Source organism: Pleurodeles waltl, chromosome 4_1, assembly GCF_031143425.1.
Source record: "Pleurodeles waltl isolate 20211129_DDA chromosome 4_1, aPleWal1.hap1.20221129, whole genome shotgun sequence".
NCBI classification, from domain to species: domain Eukaryota; kingdom Metazoa; phylum Chordata; class Amphibia; order Caudata; family Salamandridae; genus Pleurodeles; species Pleurodeles waltl.
Window position 1 is genome coordinate 484,375,179 of NC_090442.1, and position 16,381 is coordinate 484,391,559.

The window sequence follows — 16,381 nt, forward strand, 5'->3', positions numbered from 1 at the left end:
GCAGGAGTCGGAGGAGGACAGACCGGTCACGGCAGGACAGCACATGAGTACGCCTGCCCCTGTCTAATCCAAGCCCAAACATAAGGCCACGGGAACGCCACTGCCAGAAGGCCATGGCTCAACCCACAAAAAGACCTCCGGTGACCAAGCAACAACTTCGGCACCGAGAAAGGCCACGCCACCGAAGCCTTCAGACTCGAGCCGAAGCACTGGCTCCGAAACAGGCAAACACCGACCCATTGAGTCGAAGCCTCGAAAATCGCTTTCGGAGCCGAGGCCAACAACCACTCCCGGCCTTTCGATCCAGAAAAAAACGGCTTCGGAGCCGAAAAGACCCAGCTACACAGAGGAGCATGGACTTTCGAAACAACTTATTTTCAGAGGAACTCACACAAATGGAGGACATTGATGAAAGGCAGGCCAGAATTCATATTCATAAAGACACTGGCAAGATTATAACTGCACCTCCTCTGAAGACTAAGAGGAAGCTAGCCTTTCAAGGACAATTGGACACTGATCAGCCACCAGCTAAAGTGCCAAGGCCTAAGCAAAAATCTCCACCTCCACAATTTTCACCTCATCAGTCTCCTGCTCATTCGCTTCACCTGCTTGTCTCTCCACCTATTACTCCTACACCTGCACAGTCTCCTGTACATTCTGTAGACTCACAACAGTACAATGTCGATCCATGGGATCTCTATGATCCAGATCCCATTTCGGAATACAGCCCAGACTGCTATCCTTCCAAACCATCACCACCAGAAGATAGAACTGGACACACTCAAGTTCTGGCTAGGGTGGCATCATACCACAATGTCGCCATGCACACTGAGCCTTTTGAGGATGATTTTCTCTTTAATACATTATCTTCCACTCACACTACTTACCAGTCCCTTCCCATGCTTCCAGGCATGTTAAAGCACGCACATCAAATATTTCAAGAGCCAGTCAAGGCCAGGATCCTCACTCCCAGAGTAGAGAAAAAATATAAACCACCTCCCTCTGATCCGGCATTCATTACTCAACAACTGCCTCCTGATTCTGTAGTTGTGCGTGCAGCAAGGAAAAGGGCCAACTCTCAGTCATCTGGTGATGCACCACCACCGGACAAGGAGAGCAGGAAATTCGATGCTGCTGGCAAAAGAGTAGTATCGCAAGCAGCCAATCAATGGAGAATAGCCAACTCCCAAGCACTATTGGCTAGGTATGACAGGGCCCACTGCGATGAGATGAAAATATATCATCCAGCATCTCCCCAAAGACCATCAAAAGAGGGCACAGCAAATAGTCGAAGAAGGGCAGGCTATTACTAACAACCAGATTAGATCAGCCCTAGGCTCAGCAGACACAGCAGCTAGGACAATCAATACTGCTGTTACCATTCGGAGACATGCATGGCTTCGGTCGTTGGGGTTTAAGCCTGAAATCCAGCAGGCTGTCCTTCATATGCCACTCAATGAGAAACAGCTTTTTGGCCCTGAAGTTGATGTGGCCATTGAAAAGATGAAGAAAGATTCAGACACTGCCAAAGCCAAGGGTGCTCTGTATACTACCCAATACAGATGTTAATTTCGGTAACCTCAATACACAGGTGGTTTTAGAGCACAAACACCTGAGGCATCCACCTCACAAACCAAATCATCTTACCAGCCTCAATACTGACGAGGTAGGTTTAGAGGAACTTATAAAGGCCAATTCCCCAGAGGTAGGGGAAAATATCAGCCAGCAAAACAAGCCTTGCAGCGAAAACAGTGACACTCTCCACCTCTCCCCTCATCACACTTCACCTGTGGGAGGAAGACTGCAAACATTCCACAAAAAGTGGTCACCCATTACAACAGACAGCTGGGTATTGTCTATTATCCGCAATGGTTACTGCATAGAATTGGGACAAATTCCCCCAGATATACCTCCAAAACCACACAAACTTTCCTCCCAACACATCTCCATGTTGCAAGAAGAAGTACAGTCACTATTACTCAAACAAGCCATAGAGCTTGTACCACAAGATCAGATAGGAACAGGGGTTTACTCCCTGTACTTCCTTATTCCCAAAAAAGATGGAACCTTGAGACCAATAATAGAACTCAGAACTCTGAATCTTTACATCCTATCAGAACACTTTCACATGGTAACACTACAGGGTGTAGTCCCACTGGTACAACATCAAGGTTTCATGGCAACATTAGACCTCAAGGATGCGTATTTTCATATACCCATCCATCCAGCACACAGAAAATATCTCAGGTTTGTAATGCGGGGAAAACATTACCAGTTCAAAGTGTTACCCTTCGGGATAACAACAGCTCCCAGAGTATTTACAAAATGCCTTGCGGTAGTTGCAGCCTACCCAAGAAGACAACACATCCATGTCTTTCCATATCTGGACCATTGGCTAATAAAATCCAACAGTCATACACAGTGTCAAAACAATACACATTATGTAATACAAACCCTGCACACTCCAGGGTTCTCTATAAACTACCAAAAATACCATTTGCAACCTGCGCAAATTCAACAGTATTTAGGAGCCACAATAAATACGCAAACAGCACTTGCAAGCCCAAGTCCACAAAGGACATTCCACAATGTATTAGCACAAATTCAGTCAAACCAACAGTACACAGTCAAATTTGTAATGAAACTGTTGGACATGATGGCATCATGCATCACCATTGTCCCAAATGCAAGATTAAACATGCGACCCTTACGACAGTGCCTTGCAAAACAATGATCACAGGCACACGGTCAACTTCAAGATCTAGTGTCGATAGACCGCCAAACACTCATATCACTTCAGTGGTGGAATTCCACAAATGTAAACAAAGGGCGGGCATTTCAAGACCCTGTGTGTCAAACCACACTTACAACAGATGCATCAATGATTGGATGGGGAGCACACCTCAACAATCACAACATTCAAGGACAATGGGACACCAAAAACAAACAACTTCACATAAATCACCTCAAATTGCTAGCCGTATTCTTAGCACTCAAAGCCTTTCAATCGCTTCTCGTTCACAAACACATTCTGATCAAAACAGACAATATGACTACAATGTATTACCTAAACAAACATGGCGTGGCCCACTCATCGCAACTGTCCCTTCTAGCACAAAAGATTTGGCATTGGGCAATACAAAACAACATTCACCTAATAGCACAATACATTCCAGGGATACACAACCAATTGGCAGATGTTCTCAGCCAAGATCATCAACAAACACACAAGTGGGAAATTCATCCCCAAGTGCTTCAGCCATACTTTAATCACTGGGGAACGCCAGACATAGACCTATTCGCCATCAGCGAAAACACAAAATGCCAAAACTTCGCATCCAGGTTCCCACACCCTCTATCCAATGGCAATGCTCTACGGATCAACTGGTCAGGTATATTTGCTTGCGCTTTTCCCCCCTCTCCCGCTCATTCCATTTCTAGTCAACAAACTGTCAAAACAAACTCAAAATCATACTTATAGCACCAATGTGGGCACGACAACCCTTGTACACAACACTGTTAGATCTGTCAGTAGTACCACACATCAAACTCCCCAACAGACCAGATCTGTTAACACAAAACAGACAACTGATCAGGCATCCAGATCCAGCAATACTCAATCTAGCAATTTGCCTCCTGAAGTCTTAGAGTTTGAATATCTACATCTTCCATCAGAGTTGATGGAAGTAATTAAACAAGCTAGAAAACCCACTACCAGGCAGTGTTATGCAAACAAATGGAAAAGGTTTGTGTTTTACTGTCAATCTAAACAGATTGCCCCTCTTTCAGCATCATTACAAGACATTGTAGGGTACTTGCTTCATCTGCAAAAAGCAAATTTAGCCTTCTCGTCCATCAAAATACGTCTCACTGCTATTTCAGCATATTTGAAAAATATACAACACACCTCTCTATTTAGAGTCCCTATTATCAAAGCCTTCATGGAAGGGCTAAAACACATCATACCACCAAGAACACCCCCAGTGACTTTGTGGAATCTAAATATTGTACTCACGCGACTCATGGGTCCACCATTTGAACCTATGCATTCATGTCAGATTCAATACCTAACATGGAAAGGTGCATTCCTAGTTGCAATTACTTCATTAAGGAGAGTTGGTGAAATCCAAGATTTCACTATTGAACAACCCTTCATACAAGTACACAAACATAAAGTCGTACTTCGGACAAACCCAAAATTTCTACCAAAGGTGATATCACCATTTCATATCAAACAGTGGAACTCCCAGTCTTATTCCCACAGCCAGACTCTGTAGCAGAAAGAGTGCTGCATACATTGGACATTAAAAGAGCTGTAATGTATTACATTGATAGAACTAAATCATTTAGGAAAACCAAACAATTATTTGTGGCATTCCAGAAACCACATACTGGTAATCCTATCTCAAAACAAGGAGTAGCTAGATGGATAGTAAAAAGCATCCAAACATGTTACCTAAAAGCCAGCTATTAGTAACACCAAAAGCACATTCCACCAGGAAAAAAGGGGCAAAAATGGCATTTTTAGGAAATATACCAATGACAGAAATCTGTAAAGCAGCAACTTGGTCAACACCCCACACATTTACCAAGCATTACTGTGTAGATGTGTTAGCAACACAACAAGCCACAGTAGGACAGGCTGTACTAAGAACACTATTTCAAAACATTCAACTCCTACAGGCTGACCACCGCTTATGGGAGGCAAAACCGCTTTGTAGTCTATGCATAGCATGTATATCTGCAGCTACACATGCCATTGAACGGAAAATGTCACTTAACCAGTGTACATCTGTTCGTGGCATGTTCTGCTGCAGATTCACATGCACCCTCCCGCCTCCTCGGGAGCCTGTAGCCGTTTAAGTTAAAACATTCATTTGTACATATGTATATATATATCTCTATTCCATTTGCATGGGCATATTTTTTCTTTATACTCTATCACTCCTACCTTACCCTCTGCGGGAAAACAATCTAACATGGAGTCGATGCCCATGCGCAATGGAGCCGAAGAGGAGTCACTCGATTCCGTGACTCAAACACTTCTTCGAAGAAAAATAACTTGTAACACTCCGAGCCCAACACTAGATGGCAGGACTATGCATAGCATATGAATCTGCAGCGGAACATGTCTCGAACAGATGTACACTGGGTAAGTGACATTTTCCATATATATCGACACTCTTTACTTCACCCTCCTGTGGGAAAATAATCTAACAAAGGACTCGATGTCCATGCGCAATGGAGCCGAAGAGGAGTCACTCGATTCCGTGACTCAAACACTTCTTCGAAGAAAAATAACTTGTAACACTCCAAGCCCAACACTAGATGGCAGGACTATGCATAGCATATGAATCTGCAGCGGAACATGTCACGAACAGATGTACACTGGGTAAGTGACATTTTCCATATATATCGGCACTCTTTACTTCACCCTCCTGTGGGAAAATAATCTAACAAAGGACTCGATGTCCATGCGCACTATCACCGAGAGGAGGACTCCCCGATCTCGTGACTCGAAAAAGCTTCTTAGAAGAAAAACAACTTGTAACACTCCGAGCCCAACACTAGATGGCGGACTTATGCAAAGCATGTGAACCTTCAGGATTACATGCCACGAACAGACATCTACTGGGTAAGTGACATTTTCCATAGATATATTTATATATATATAAATATATCTATATCGTTTTAATAGTGGGTATTTCATGGGCTTCATGTTTCGTTCTTCAGCAAGGCACTCTGATCACTTTTCTTACTTGTATTTTTTTTTTTTTTCACTGATTTGTTTAATATTAAATGTTGTCAAATCTACGGTAAACAGTCTTAACACAAATTAAAACCGCATGCTTGTTCTCTCTCTTTGTGATATGGGTGTTTAAAAATATTAAGAGTGTTTGGAAGATAAGAAGCAAGAGAAGATGCAGTTTACTGTTGTATTGTCTGTGAAGGCAAACATGAGAATATTACAAATATCTGATTTAGATTCTAAGTGTCATTCAGTAAGTTACTTGGATCAAGATGTGTATATGGTGTATCATAACATGCACTTGACTACCAGCAGAGTTGTGTTTAAAGCAGGATTAATTTCGCAAAGTTAATAATTTCCTTCTTTTTAACAGATGTTACCAGATCTAAAGGCCGACAACCAGAGACTAAAAGATGAAAATGGGGCATTGATAAGAGTTATAAGTAAACTTTCCAAATAAGAGGTTTTGGCAGGAGCAAGTAATGGAATTGCACATAAGTTAACGCCAGTGGACCATGTTTTGGCAGTCACTAAAATCTTAGTGAAAATCCTTGTCGATAGTCATTTTGCATATTTTCCGCCAAAACCCCCTCTTCCGACGTTTTGGTTTTATTTTTATTTTTGCTTTTTTTGTATCAAAATCACGTTTTTATGTAAAAACGCACCTACTGAGTTGACAAAATGACTGAGAAAACTTGTTTACAGTTACAGCAAATGAGGAAAGTGTTCAAGGCCACAGCCGCCTCAAATATTTAACCTGTAAGCCTTAGTTGTACATACTACATAAAGACTTTTGCATCGGAGAAAAGGTTTCAGTAATCACAGAAGACCGTTTTTCAAGACGCGTCATTCATGTGCCACATCTTCCAGTGGTTTCCTCCTTTATTCTTCCTTCATCAGCTCGTCATTTTGGAAAACCTATTTCTGCTAACCAGTTGCAAAAAAATCCTGGCTCCTGAAATATGTTCCCATCGTGTCCACGTTTGCAAACACATCTATCTACAAACGCATTATTATATAGCTATCATAGGTGACTGTCAGCTGGAACTGAGATTTTGTACACAAGTGATTTCAATATTTGTGCAATATGCATTTTTCTTCATTGCAAAATTATTTAAAATTATTTGGAACTAAAGATATTTTAGAAGTCCTGCATTCTTTTTGGTAACTTTTATTAAAGGTTTGTAGTATAAGATGTTAAAGCATAACTTTCGCAATCATTTTAACAGGTACTGTTATTCTGTGTATATTTAAAACTAAATATATGCTCTGGTATTGTTTGGAGATTACCACGTGGCATGCTCGAATATTTGCACACTGCAAATGTCTGTTACAGCTGGTTAAGTTATTCGGAATAGTATTTTGACAAGGTTTACTAGTTTTATGGTATGAAAAACTTACATCCTGTACATTTTATGGAGCCGTGCTTCGTAGGAAAAAAATGCACAATACGGTCTTTTTTTTTTTGTTTTCACGATACTGCAGAACAAGCATAACCATATCTACTAACATTTCAGTTTTAAGAATGCGGTCTTTGCCCTAGCCAAAGTGATGTTACTTTTATTTTAAATCTTAACTCATTCTGCTCACATACATTTATATGCACTGGGTGTTGCTATATCGCGAGGCATCGAATTTGACACCATGTCGAATCATTTTATACATTTCAGTGGCCTTTTGAAAAGAATATATATATATATATATGTAAAATGTAAGTGAAGATTGTTTTTGTTAGAAACAGCTTTTATATTTGCTCTATAAACCATGCAAACTACAGCATCTTTTTGGCACGTTCTAGACTGTCATTTAAAACCACTGAACAGGTCAGCCATTTAAAATAAATTGTAAATTGTAAAGCTTGTGTTAACTATTGTATTATTCATTATATATTGTACACTATATTAAATGTGAATTTGTACCCTCTTATTTAGAAGGTCATTGTGATCTACTGCCTACTTTGTTTTGTTAATCTGGATCCCCTGTCCAATTTCTTGTCAATTGTTTTTGACAGCATAAGGTCATACTCTTACTACCAAGCTCAGGACTATTAATTTTAAAGGTACAAGGATAGTGTAGGGTGTAGTTTCGTAGCAATTGTTCTGTATGATAAGTGGATCTGAGAAGAGAGCAAGCGCACTTTGGCATATGCTAGCATGGCATATGCAGGAAATTGATGTATGTGAATGGCTGTGTTAAACTCTCTTGAGAGGCAGTGGATTGTTATGAATTATATATGGTAACACTTGGATGCCTGTGAAGATTTATTAAATACATTCTAATGTTTTAGATTTTTTTATTTAGGTTATTTATTCTTTATATCTAAACAGAAAAAAAGCTACTGTGCTATGTTGATTTTATTGGTAGTACAGAGCAGACCTTCTATTGACATGAAACAAGCTGCAAAACCCATTCATTACTTTGGGGAAAAATGTATTTTGACGTATACAAATAAAATGAATAAAACTATATTAAATGTGTGAAGATTTACTGATATCTTATGGAGTTATTGAGTTTAAGATTTATAAGGTTGTTGAAATGTATGTCCCAGTCAGTCGATTTCCTATGAGCTTATTTGCCTGCACATGCTCAAAAGTGAGAAAAGTTCTGGTTGTTTGTGCCACCGTTCTGATATTTGGCCTATGTTTCTGTCAAAGTCTTAATAGGCGCCAGCAACAGCTTTCAATGCCCCTCTTCATTGTGAAACACAAGACACTTAAAAGTGCAGAGTTTGTGAATTAGAAGTAGTTATATATTTTTCTTTGTTTCAATGAACTGAAACCTATGACTATGCAGGAGTCAGAAATATCCACTAATGTGTACATAGAGATGGAATGCAACTCTTTGCCACCCACACTTTGGTACCATCACTGCAAACGAAACTCTGGCAGTGGACAGGCCCTGCAGAGAAAGAAGCACAAAAGCACACCGTGGTAAACAATTACAGACTAATTATCTAAGACCCCAATGACTCAGGGTTTTGACTCAGCTGCCAGCTCCAGTGATGCAGTTACAGAAGCAAATAACAGTCCTTCTGTTATGGAGGAAATGACAACCTCTAGTGCATGACTGATTTCATCAAGATCCGCTGTTGATCAGCAACTGTGTAGAGTAGGCAAAAGCCATTTAGGTAACTTCCACTTTGAGGGCTCCTGGTTCTCCTCAGTGCACTGAAATCTCACATGTTCTCTCAAGAACTCTGAACCATGGTGAGAGAGTGGGATTTTCATCTCGGAGCACTAGGAAGATAGTACAGCCAAGAGGAGAGCGTTCTAGAGCAGGCCCAACGCAACTGATTTGTAAAAGAGTTGCCACATGTCCTCGATCTATTGCAGGGTCGCCTACACCTCAGAGAATTAGGGCACATCAAGTCCAACAGAACAATCTGTTCAGTGGCCCGTGTCTTCACGGAAGTGCCACTTCCATTTTGACACCCTTGCACTTTCTCTCTGGAGTCAGTGTGGTGATATGGGGTAAAGTCCCACTTCACTTTCCTATGCTTGCATTGGAGCTTCAGCTTACCCGAAAATTTTAGGAAAGGAGTAAACTATCTTATGATCTGAGGGAGACATCTAGTTGCGGATTCCTTGCCATAGAATTTCCCCCAGATGATCCAGAGATTTTTCTCAAGCAGTACCCCTGCACGCCATTAGGTGGCATCGATCAACTCAGTGTCTATCGGCAGCGGCGCCCTTGCTCGATATCAGGGCGCAGGTCCTATATAGATGCCACATCAGCTCACTGACGTCAGCTCTTTTCATTTCCACACCAGCCAGCTCTGATCCGAAGAGAGCTTCCCCTCAGTAATTTTTTGACTGGCCTTTTTTCGACTTTTTGTCAGAGTTTTTCAAAGTTGCTAACTTGTCGTGCATCGAGGTTGTCATCTAGGAATACCGGGTTCAAGTCCTGCGGATCCTGGCTTGGGTGATGTCGGTGGCAGATCTGCACCTCGTGTGTCAGTGGTGATTGGAGCTCAACTCCAACCCGAAGTTGTGCTCCAAGTGTCAGGCCATCGATCCGAAGGCTTTGAGGGAGCCTGATTTCATGCAAATCGAGGTCCCGGTCAAGAGAAAGGTCCCTGGAGCTGTTGTGGAGACCTCTATCTTCCTCGTCCCACTGTAAGCGCTCTGGACGATCGGGTAAGACTGGGCACAAGAAGAAGTCTAGGAACGTGAAACGTTCTTCGACTTCATCTCGTCTGTCAGCTGACAAGACAAGGTAGCGGGAGATTTGTCGTTGTAAGCCTCAATCTGCAGAGCCTATGTCTGGGCCAACTCCACGTCTCTCCAAGTTTCCGGGAGCCAGAGCGACCCCTGCCCAGGGAAGAGTTTTTTGAGGCAATGCGCCTTCGTTTTTTGGGCCTTGAGACACCGCTGGAGCACCTTTTGGGCCCCAAGCAGCCAGAAGGGGCCCCTTCGGGTTCAACACCAGCAGCTTCAGCCTTGGCTCAGAGTGGCACTTATGGATCCATGCTTGGATCCGGGACAGTGTCGGTCATACCATCTTGACCAGTGCTCCCGGCGCTACTTGAACATCCAGGTGGCTCCATCCCCATCCTCATAGCCGACTCAGTCACAGAGCTGAATGGGCGTCGTACATCCCCAACAGGAGCTGTGCCTCCTATGTCAAATCCTGAACCTCTTTCTTATGGGCTAGGGTACAGTGAGGAATGGGATGGGTTGCTGGATCCTTTGGAATACTACTCCAAGACCCTTTGGACTGGCGTATGGACTTGGGTGAAGCCAGTGGCCTTTGGCACCTCACCAGACATTGGCATACTTTCTCCTCCATTCGTAGCTACGGAGGAGGGTGCTTCATATTCTTTGGTAGTGCAAAGAGCAGCTGAGGTCCTGGACATTCAGCTGCCTTTGTTGCAGTCAGGATTAACCTCCTCACAGAGGTGCTTCAGCCTGGAGCTTAATCCTCTGAACCTTGTTTCCCTTCAATGAAGCCCTTACAGATGTCCTACTGGGTACCTGGTCCAAACCAGCACAGGGACTCATATGAACGGGACAATTGTGCACCACCATCCGGGCAAGCCAAGGTTCCTTATTCATCACCCCACCTCTGAGAGCTTGGTTATCCAATCCTCCACTTCCCAGGGCATGTTCCCTCCCAGGCTGGACACACTTGGGAAGAAGATGTTTTCTTCTACCAGCCTGGTGTTGCGGTCCGTAAACACTGCATGCCTTTTGAGCTGTTAGTCCCTATAGGATACGGTTGTGCAAGTGTTGCCACTGGTCCTGGGCTGTACCCTCCGAAGCAGTTTGGGATGAGAGAGACGCAGCAAAGTTCACGATCCGTTGTGGACTGGACACAACCAACTCACTAGGCAGAGCAGTTACATCGACAGTGGACATTTGGTGCCACAACTGGTTGAGGGCTGCTGGCTTTCCAGGGGATGCCCGAGCCAATCTTCTGGACATGCCCTTTGAGGGCACCCTTCTCTTTGGAGAAAATGCAGACTTGACGCTCGAGCCCTTCACCGATTCTCATGCTACTGCCAGGTCCTCTTGTCCCACTCAGTCTGCTTTTCACCCCTTCCATGGGTACAGAAGGGACTTCCTACCACGTATATTCCAATCCAGTCTCTGTTGCGCAAGGTGGTCAGGCCCTGCATGGCTGTGGACGTGGGATCCACCAACCTTGTAGATCAGCATGCCAACAGTCAAGTCAGGCCAGGCCACCCCCCCCTCCCCCCTGCAGCTGCCTCCAAACCTTCCTAGTCTGACTCTTCCCCACCAGGGATCAATCAGAGGCAGGATCCACCATCACCTGCTTCGCAGGCAGTCCATTTCGAGAAAATCCCTCCATCCATGCCAATGTCCTATGATTGGATGATGGAGATCACTCTGCAGTTCTCCAGAAGGAAGATATGGCTCTCTTGGCCAAAGGAGCCATAGAGAGGCTTTCTGTGCCAGAAGTAGGTTGTGAATGCAATTCCCACATTTTCTGGTACCCAGAAAGGACCAGGGCCTCTGCCCAATCCTGGGCCTTCAGGCCCTTAATCTCTTCCTCAGGAAGGAGAAGTTCAGAATGCTCACTCTGGCTCAGGTTTTATGCACCCTGGGCCCAGTAGACTGTATGGTAGCATTGGACTTGCAGTAAACTTATTTCCTTGTTCCTGTCCTGCTTGCCCAATCAATCATGGATTTGTAAAGCGCGGCTAATCACCCATAGAGTCTCAAGGCACTGCCCACAGACTTTACTTGCAGTTCACGGTGTGCCATGAGCACTTTAGGTTCACTGTGCTCCACATTGGCTTTACCAGAACCCCTCAGTTGTTCACCAAGGTGATGGCCGTGGTCGCAGCTCATCTGCCCTTGTCAGGGGTTTGTCTTCCCCTACCCTGACTGGCTGTTGAAGATGAGCTCACCCCAAGCTGTCATCTCCCACCTCCAGACTACGGTGGACCTCCTGCATTCGCTGGGGTTCATTATAAAAGTGCCAAAGTCAGACTTGGCTCCCTCTCAGATGCTCCCTTTCATTTGAGCTGTTATGGATACAGTGCAGATCTGATAGAGACTTCTAGTTGTTTATTACTTACCTTCGAATTTTCCCCAGACTTCAGACTGGATCCAGAGATTTTTTTCTTCGAGCAATACCATTGCGCGTCTGTAGTTGGCGTTGACCAACTCCGCAGGTGTCGTTGGCATTGTAGTCACCGTGATGACATTGGGAGCAGTACATAGATGCCACCTCGCTGATCCGGAGAGACCTACCCTTGGTCAATTTCTTACCAACTTTGACTTCTTTGTCGAGTTTTTGTGAAGCTTTTGGTGGTTCCTGAAGACCGCTTTCAAACTGTGTGAGGACTGTCACCACATGATGATGGTGACGGATCCGCATCGGGTCTGTTTGTGGTGCCTGGAGCGCGACTACGACACAGTCATGCTCCGAGTGCCGGGCCATGCACCCGAAGGCCTTCAGGGAGCGGTCCCTCAAGCTTATGGCAGCTCGACTCTGCATAGGTCCTGGTCTCAATTTAGGGGAAGGTCTTGAGACCGGTCGCAGAGGCACCACCACTAGCCTTCTTTGAAGTCTTCGGGTCAAGGAAAAAAGTAAAAAAAATCCCATCATTCTTCGACTACACCCCGTTGCTCAGCTGATGCGTCGATGAGCATCGATGCTCGAGGCATCCGTCTTTGGAGCCTGCTTTTGGGTCCGCTCCACCCCTCCCTGAGTTTTCAGGAGCCGGGACGACCCCTGCCAAATTGAAGGAATTTTATGAGGCCATGCGCATCATTGTTGGGCAGTCTGACCCTGCTACGGTGCCTTCCGGCCCAAGGGGTCTGGTTGTGAGGGCCTTCGGGTTACACGCTAGTGGCTGGCTCCAGCCACGGAAGTCCCCTCTTGATCTGCTTTCGGATCCACACCGACATCGGTCGTGCCATCAAGACCTTCCCTGGCACCAGTTCGATTGTCGACGCTCCTGACTTTGGTGGTGCCCACCATCAACATCAACCCGATACTGATCCCCGCCGACTCGAAGGTAGACCAGCGTCGACTGATGCCACTGCGTGCGATGGGGGGCTATTCACCCCAGGTTGGATTTTGATTCTTATTCTTATGGGTTCAAATCCAGGGAAGTATTAGAGGGATCCCTGGAACCTTATGAATACCAGGATTACCTCAACTTGGTCTGGGCACAGGAGTTGGGTGAGGCCAGTGGTCTGGATACCTCTCCATATGCTAATTAGAACGAGATGGCCACAGCACACGGAGTATAAAGTTCAATGGTGTGACAGGGAAAATCTTCCTGAAAGTATATTTGTTGAAATGTAAAGTAGACTGGAGTCCAAGTTCTTGTTTTGCAGATGTAGCCTTTAATTGTAGATATCAAAGATCATTGTGTCATCAACGAGATACAGCCAACACGTGTTTCGTCACACAAGTGACTTCCTCAAGGCTGCAAAACAGTAATGAAATACAAAAAAGGAAAAGTTCTAATGTTATGGCATACATAAGTGTGTGAGGTTACACATGGGCTCATAAGTGAGCACATGAAACAGACTCCAAATCGTTGAATGTCAAAAACACTCAGTAATTTATATGTGAACTCAGTGGAACTAGTGTGGTGAGTAGGTAAGTGTAGAAAACACACATCAGAACTTGGTGCGTGATAGGGACCCTAGACGTAGTGCATAAAACAGAAAAACAGTGAATTACCGTGGAAAAAAATTCAAAGTTTAAAATTGGACAAGTGCAACCATGGTCTGGAGTGGAATCCATGTGCCTATGAAGTGAAGTGTATCAGGTGAAAGAAAAAAGAAGGGCTGAGAGACAGATCCGAACCGCGGATGAGTAAGAGTACTAAAGTTAATCAGGTGCCTTGACTGATGAGAGAAGTGGCGGTAACTAAATGCGTAGATCATACCTGGGCCGTCAGGCCAAAGTGGAAAGTAACAAAGGTAAGTGGAGCGGGAGCCTCGTGTTCAGTTAGCTGGGCTCCAGAGGTCAATTGTAGCTGGTACGAGAGAAACAGGACTATAAGTACGCAAAGAAACAGTACAGAGTAAAGAAGAAAGGATAAGAAATAGAATCAGAGAGTAAGTAAAAAGGAGAAGAGAAGAGGTATAGATGAGTGGTGTGTAAATGAAGAGAGAAAGAGAAATAGGTCATCCAATACATACCTTCTATGAGTCGATCTGTCACTAGTGTACCTGGGTAGGTAGTGAATAAGTAAGAGGAGGACAATGGTAGTAATGGACCCTGATAAGTCTCTGGTCAAAGAAACCTAGGAAAATGGCGTAAAAAGGGGAACAAAGTGCGAATGAGCCAATGACGCCTGGACAAAGAGAACATGAACGTAAGTAATTGGTATGTATGCAGGTGGTGTTAAGGCCATAGGGAGTGCGTAGTTTAAATAGAGAACAATAGTAAGTGAGGCACTGGAATGGAAGGTCAAGTATTAATGGCCGCAACGATTTTGTACTAGAGAACAGTAGTAAATGCAGAATGAGCTGAGGGTGGTAGGGGTGACGGCTAAGCGCGGTAAGTCCATCTAGGAAATGTAAACTGGTAACACTGAGAAAATCCAGAAACGTAAACTGGTATGGTGGTAGTGGAGTAGGTAGAAACTAAGCGGGCCCCAGAAAATAGGGCTACTTAATTAACGTGGGGCAAGTAATCATAAACACGAACAGACTAAGGGAAGGGGCAGGAAGTATATACGCGTTTAAGATCAATCGGTCAAAAGGAGATTGGGCAGTGGATACATTTGCGAATGAGCCAACACACGAAAAAAGGGGCGAACCACTAAAATGAAAGTGGAGTCGATCGGTCATGGCGTGAGGTGATGAGGTAAGGACGTGCTAAGTTATAGAACAGGAAACCGTAGGGAAGTGTGGCAAACCAGCAGCACAGTAAGAAGAGCACTAAACACACTAAGCTGGTAAATGGCGCAAGAACGCACATAAGGAAGTCGTCAACGGAGAGTGGGCTAGGTGCAGGATGAGAATTAACACTAGAACATTACGTCAGAGAAACGATACGGTTTAGAGGAAGTAGACGGAAGCGGGAGTAATAGACGGCATACCTGAAGTTCGAGGAACGTGGCACGAAGTAAGCGGAACGTAGTAATGGGCCGAGAGAGCTACCGGTCTCATTTTAAAGCTCTCGGAAGGGAGAATAGTAGAAATCGAAGATGGACTAGTATAGTGAAAGACTAGTCAGCGCGGCGGCCATAATGGATATGAAAATAAAACGCAAGGTCGCCTAGAGTAGAAGATGACCGCGTATGCAAAATGAAATCTGGAGGAGGCGGCCATCTTTAAAGAGAGGAGAAATAGAAGGTTGAAAATAGGCGTTTCATGAAAGAATAATGTAGACAGAGAGTGTGCATGCATAAAACGAAATACAGGTTGGCAAAGAAAAGTGTAAGTGCGCTGTTGAAGTAAGGTGCGAACGGTTACAATGGTACAAATGGTTGGTTATGGTGGTAAAGAGAAGCACTATAAACAAAATAAGCAGCAAGAACACAGAATCACACAGAGGTCATGAAGCATGGTACATATGATAGTTGCAGTCTACCAAAAACAATCGAGCATATACGGCCAAAGGTCATGGAGCATGATAATTTTACACATACAATGGTGATGCATGGGCATGAATAGGTAGTGCAGCATACGTAAATACAATGCAATATGATATAAACAGGGATGTCATGACCCGTAAAGAGTATAGTGTAAAAGCAAAAGTAATCATGTATAATGGCCACGGAAGGGCCCAATTAGCAAATGGAAGGCAACATGGGAGTCGGTCTTCAGAATTTACGAAAGAAAATAATGAAGCTCACGGTCAGTGTTTAAGCCTGATTCAACTGAACGAAGTTTTAAGATCCACTTTGTCTCGCATCTACGCAAGTCCCTTGTTCTGTCCCCCCATCTTGGGGAGTTGGGAACATGCATCATGCCATGGAATCTAATGTTCAAGAGATCTTTTTCCCCATGCAGGGTGTTGAAGTGAACAGCAAGAGGATAGTTGGTGTTGACATTTCTAATGGCTCTGACATGCTCTTGTATTCGTTCCTTAAGTGGACGTATGGAGCTACCAATGTAAATTAAGCCACATACACATATTAAGCAATACACAGTGAACTTTGTGTTGCAGTTCATGAAGGTCTTGATTTGGTAC

At 44.1% G+C, this 16,381-nt stretch overlaps 1 protein-coding gene across 2 annotated transcripts in view; it reads left to right on the forward strand.

The window, feature by feature from the left end:
- The window catches only part of PPP1R12A (protein phosphatase 1 regulatory subunit 12A), a 1,050,482-nt gene extending 1,042,250 nt beyond the window's left edge, over positions 1 to 8,232 (forward strand). For both annotated transcript variants that reach the window (XM_069228775.1, XM_069228774.1), the window contains one exon: positions 6,123 to 8,232. In XM_069228775.1, the coding sequence (XP_069084876.1) occupies positions 6,123 to 6,209 (87 nt within the window). In that variant the 3' untranslated portion in view covers positions 6,210 to 8,232. The remainder of the gene's footprint in view (positions 1 to 6,122) is intronic.
- The last annotated feature ends 8,149 nt before the right edge of the window (positions 8,233 to 16,381 follow it).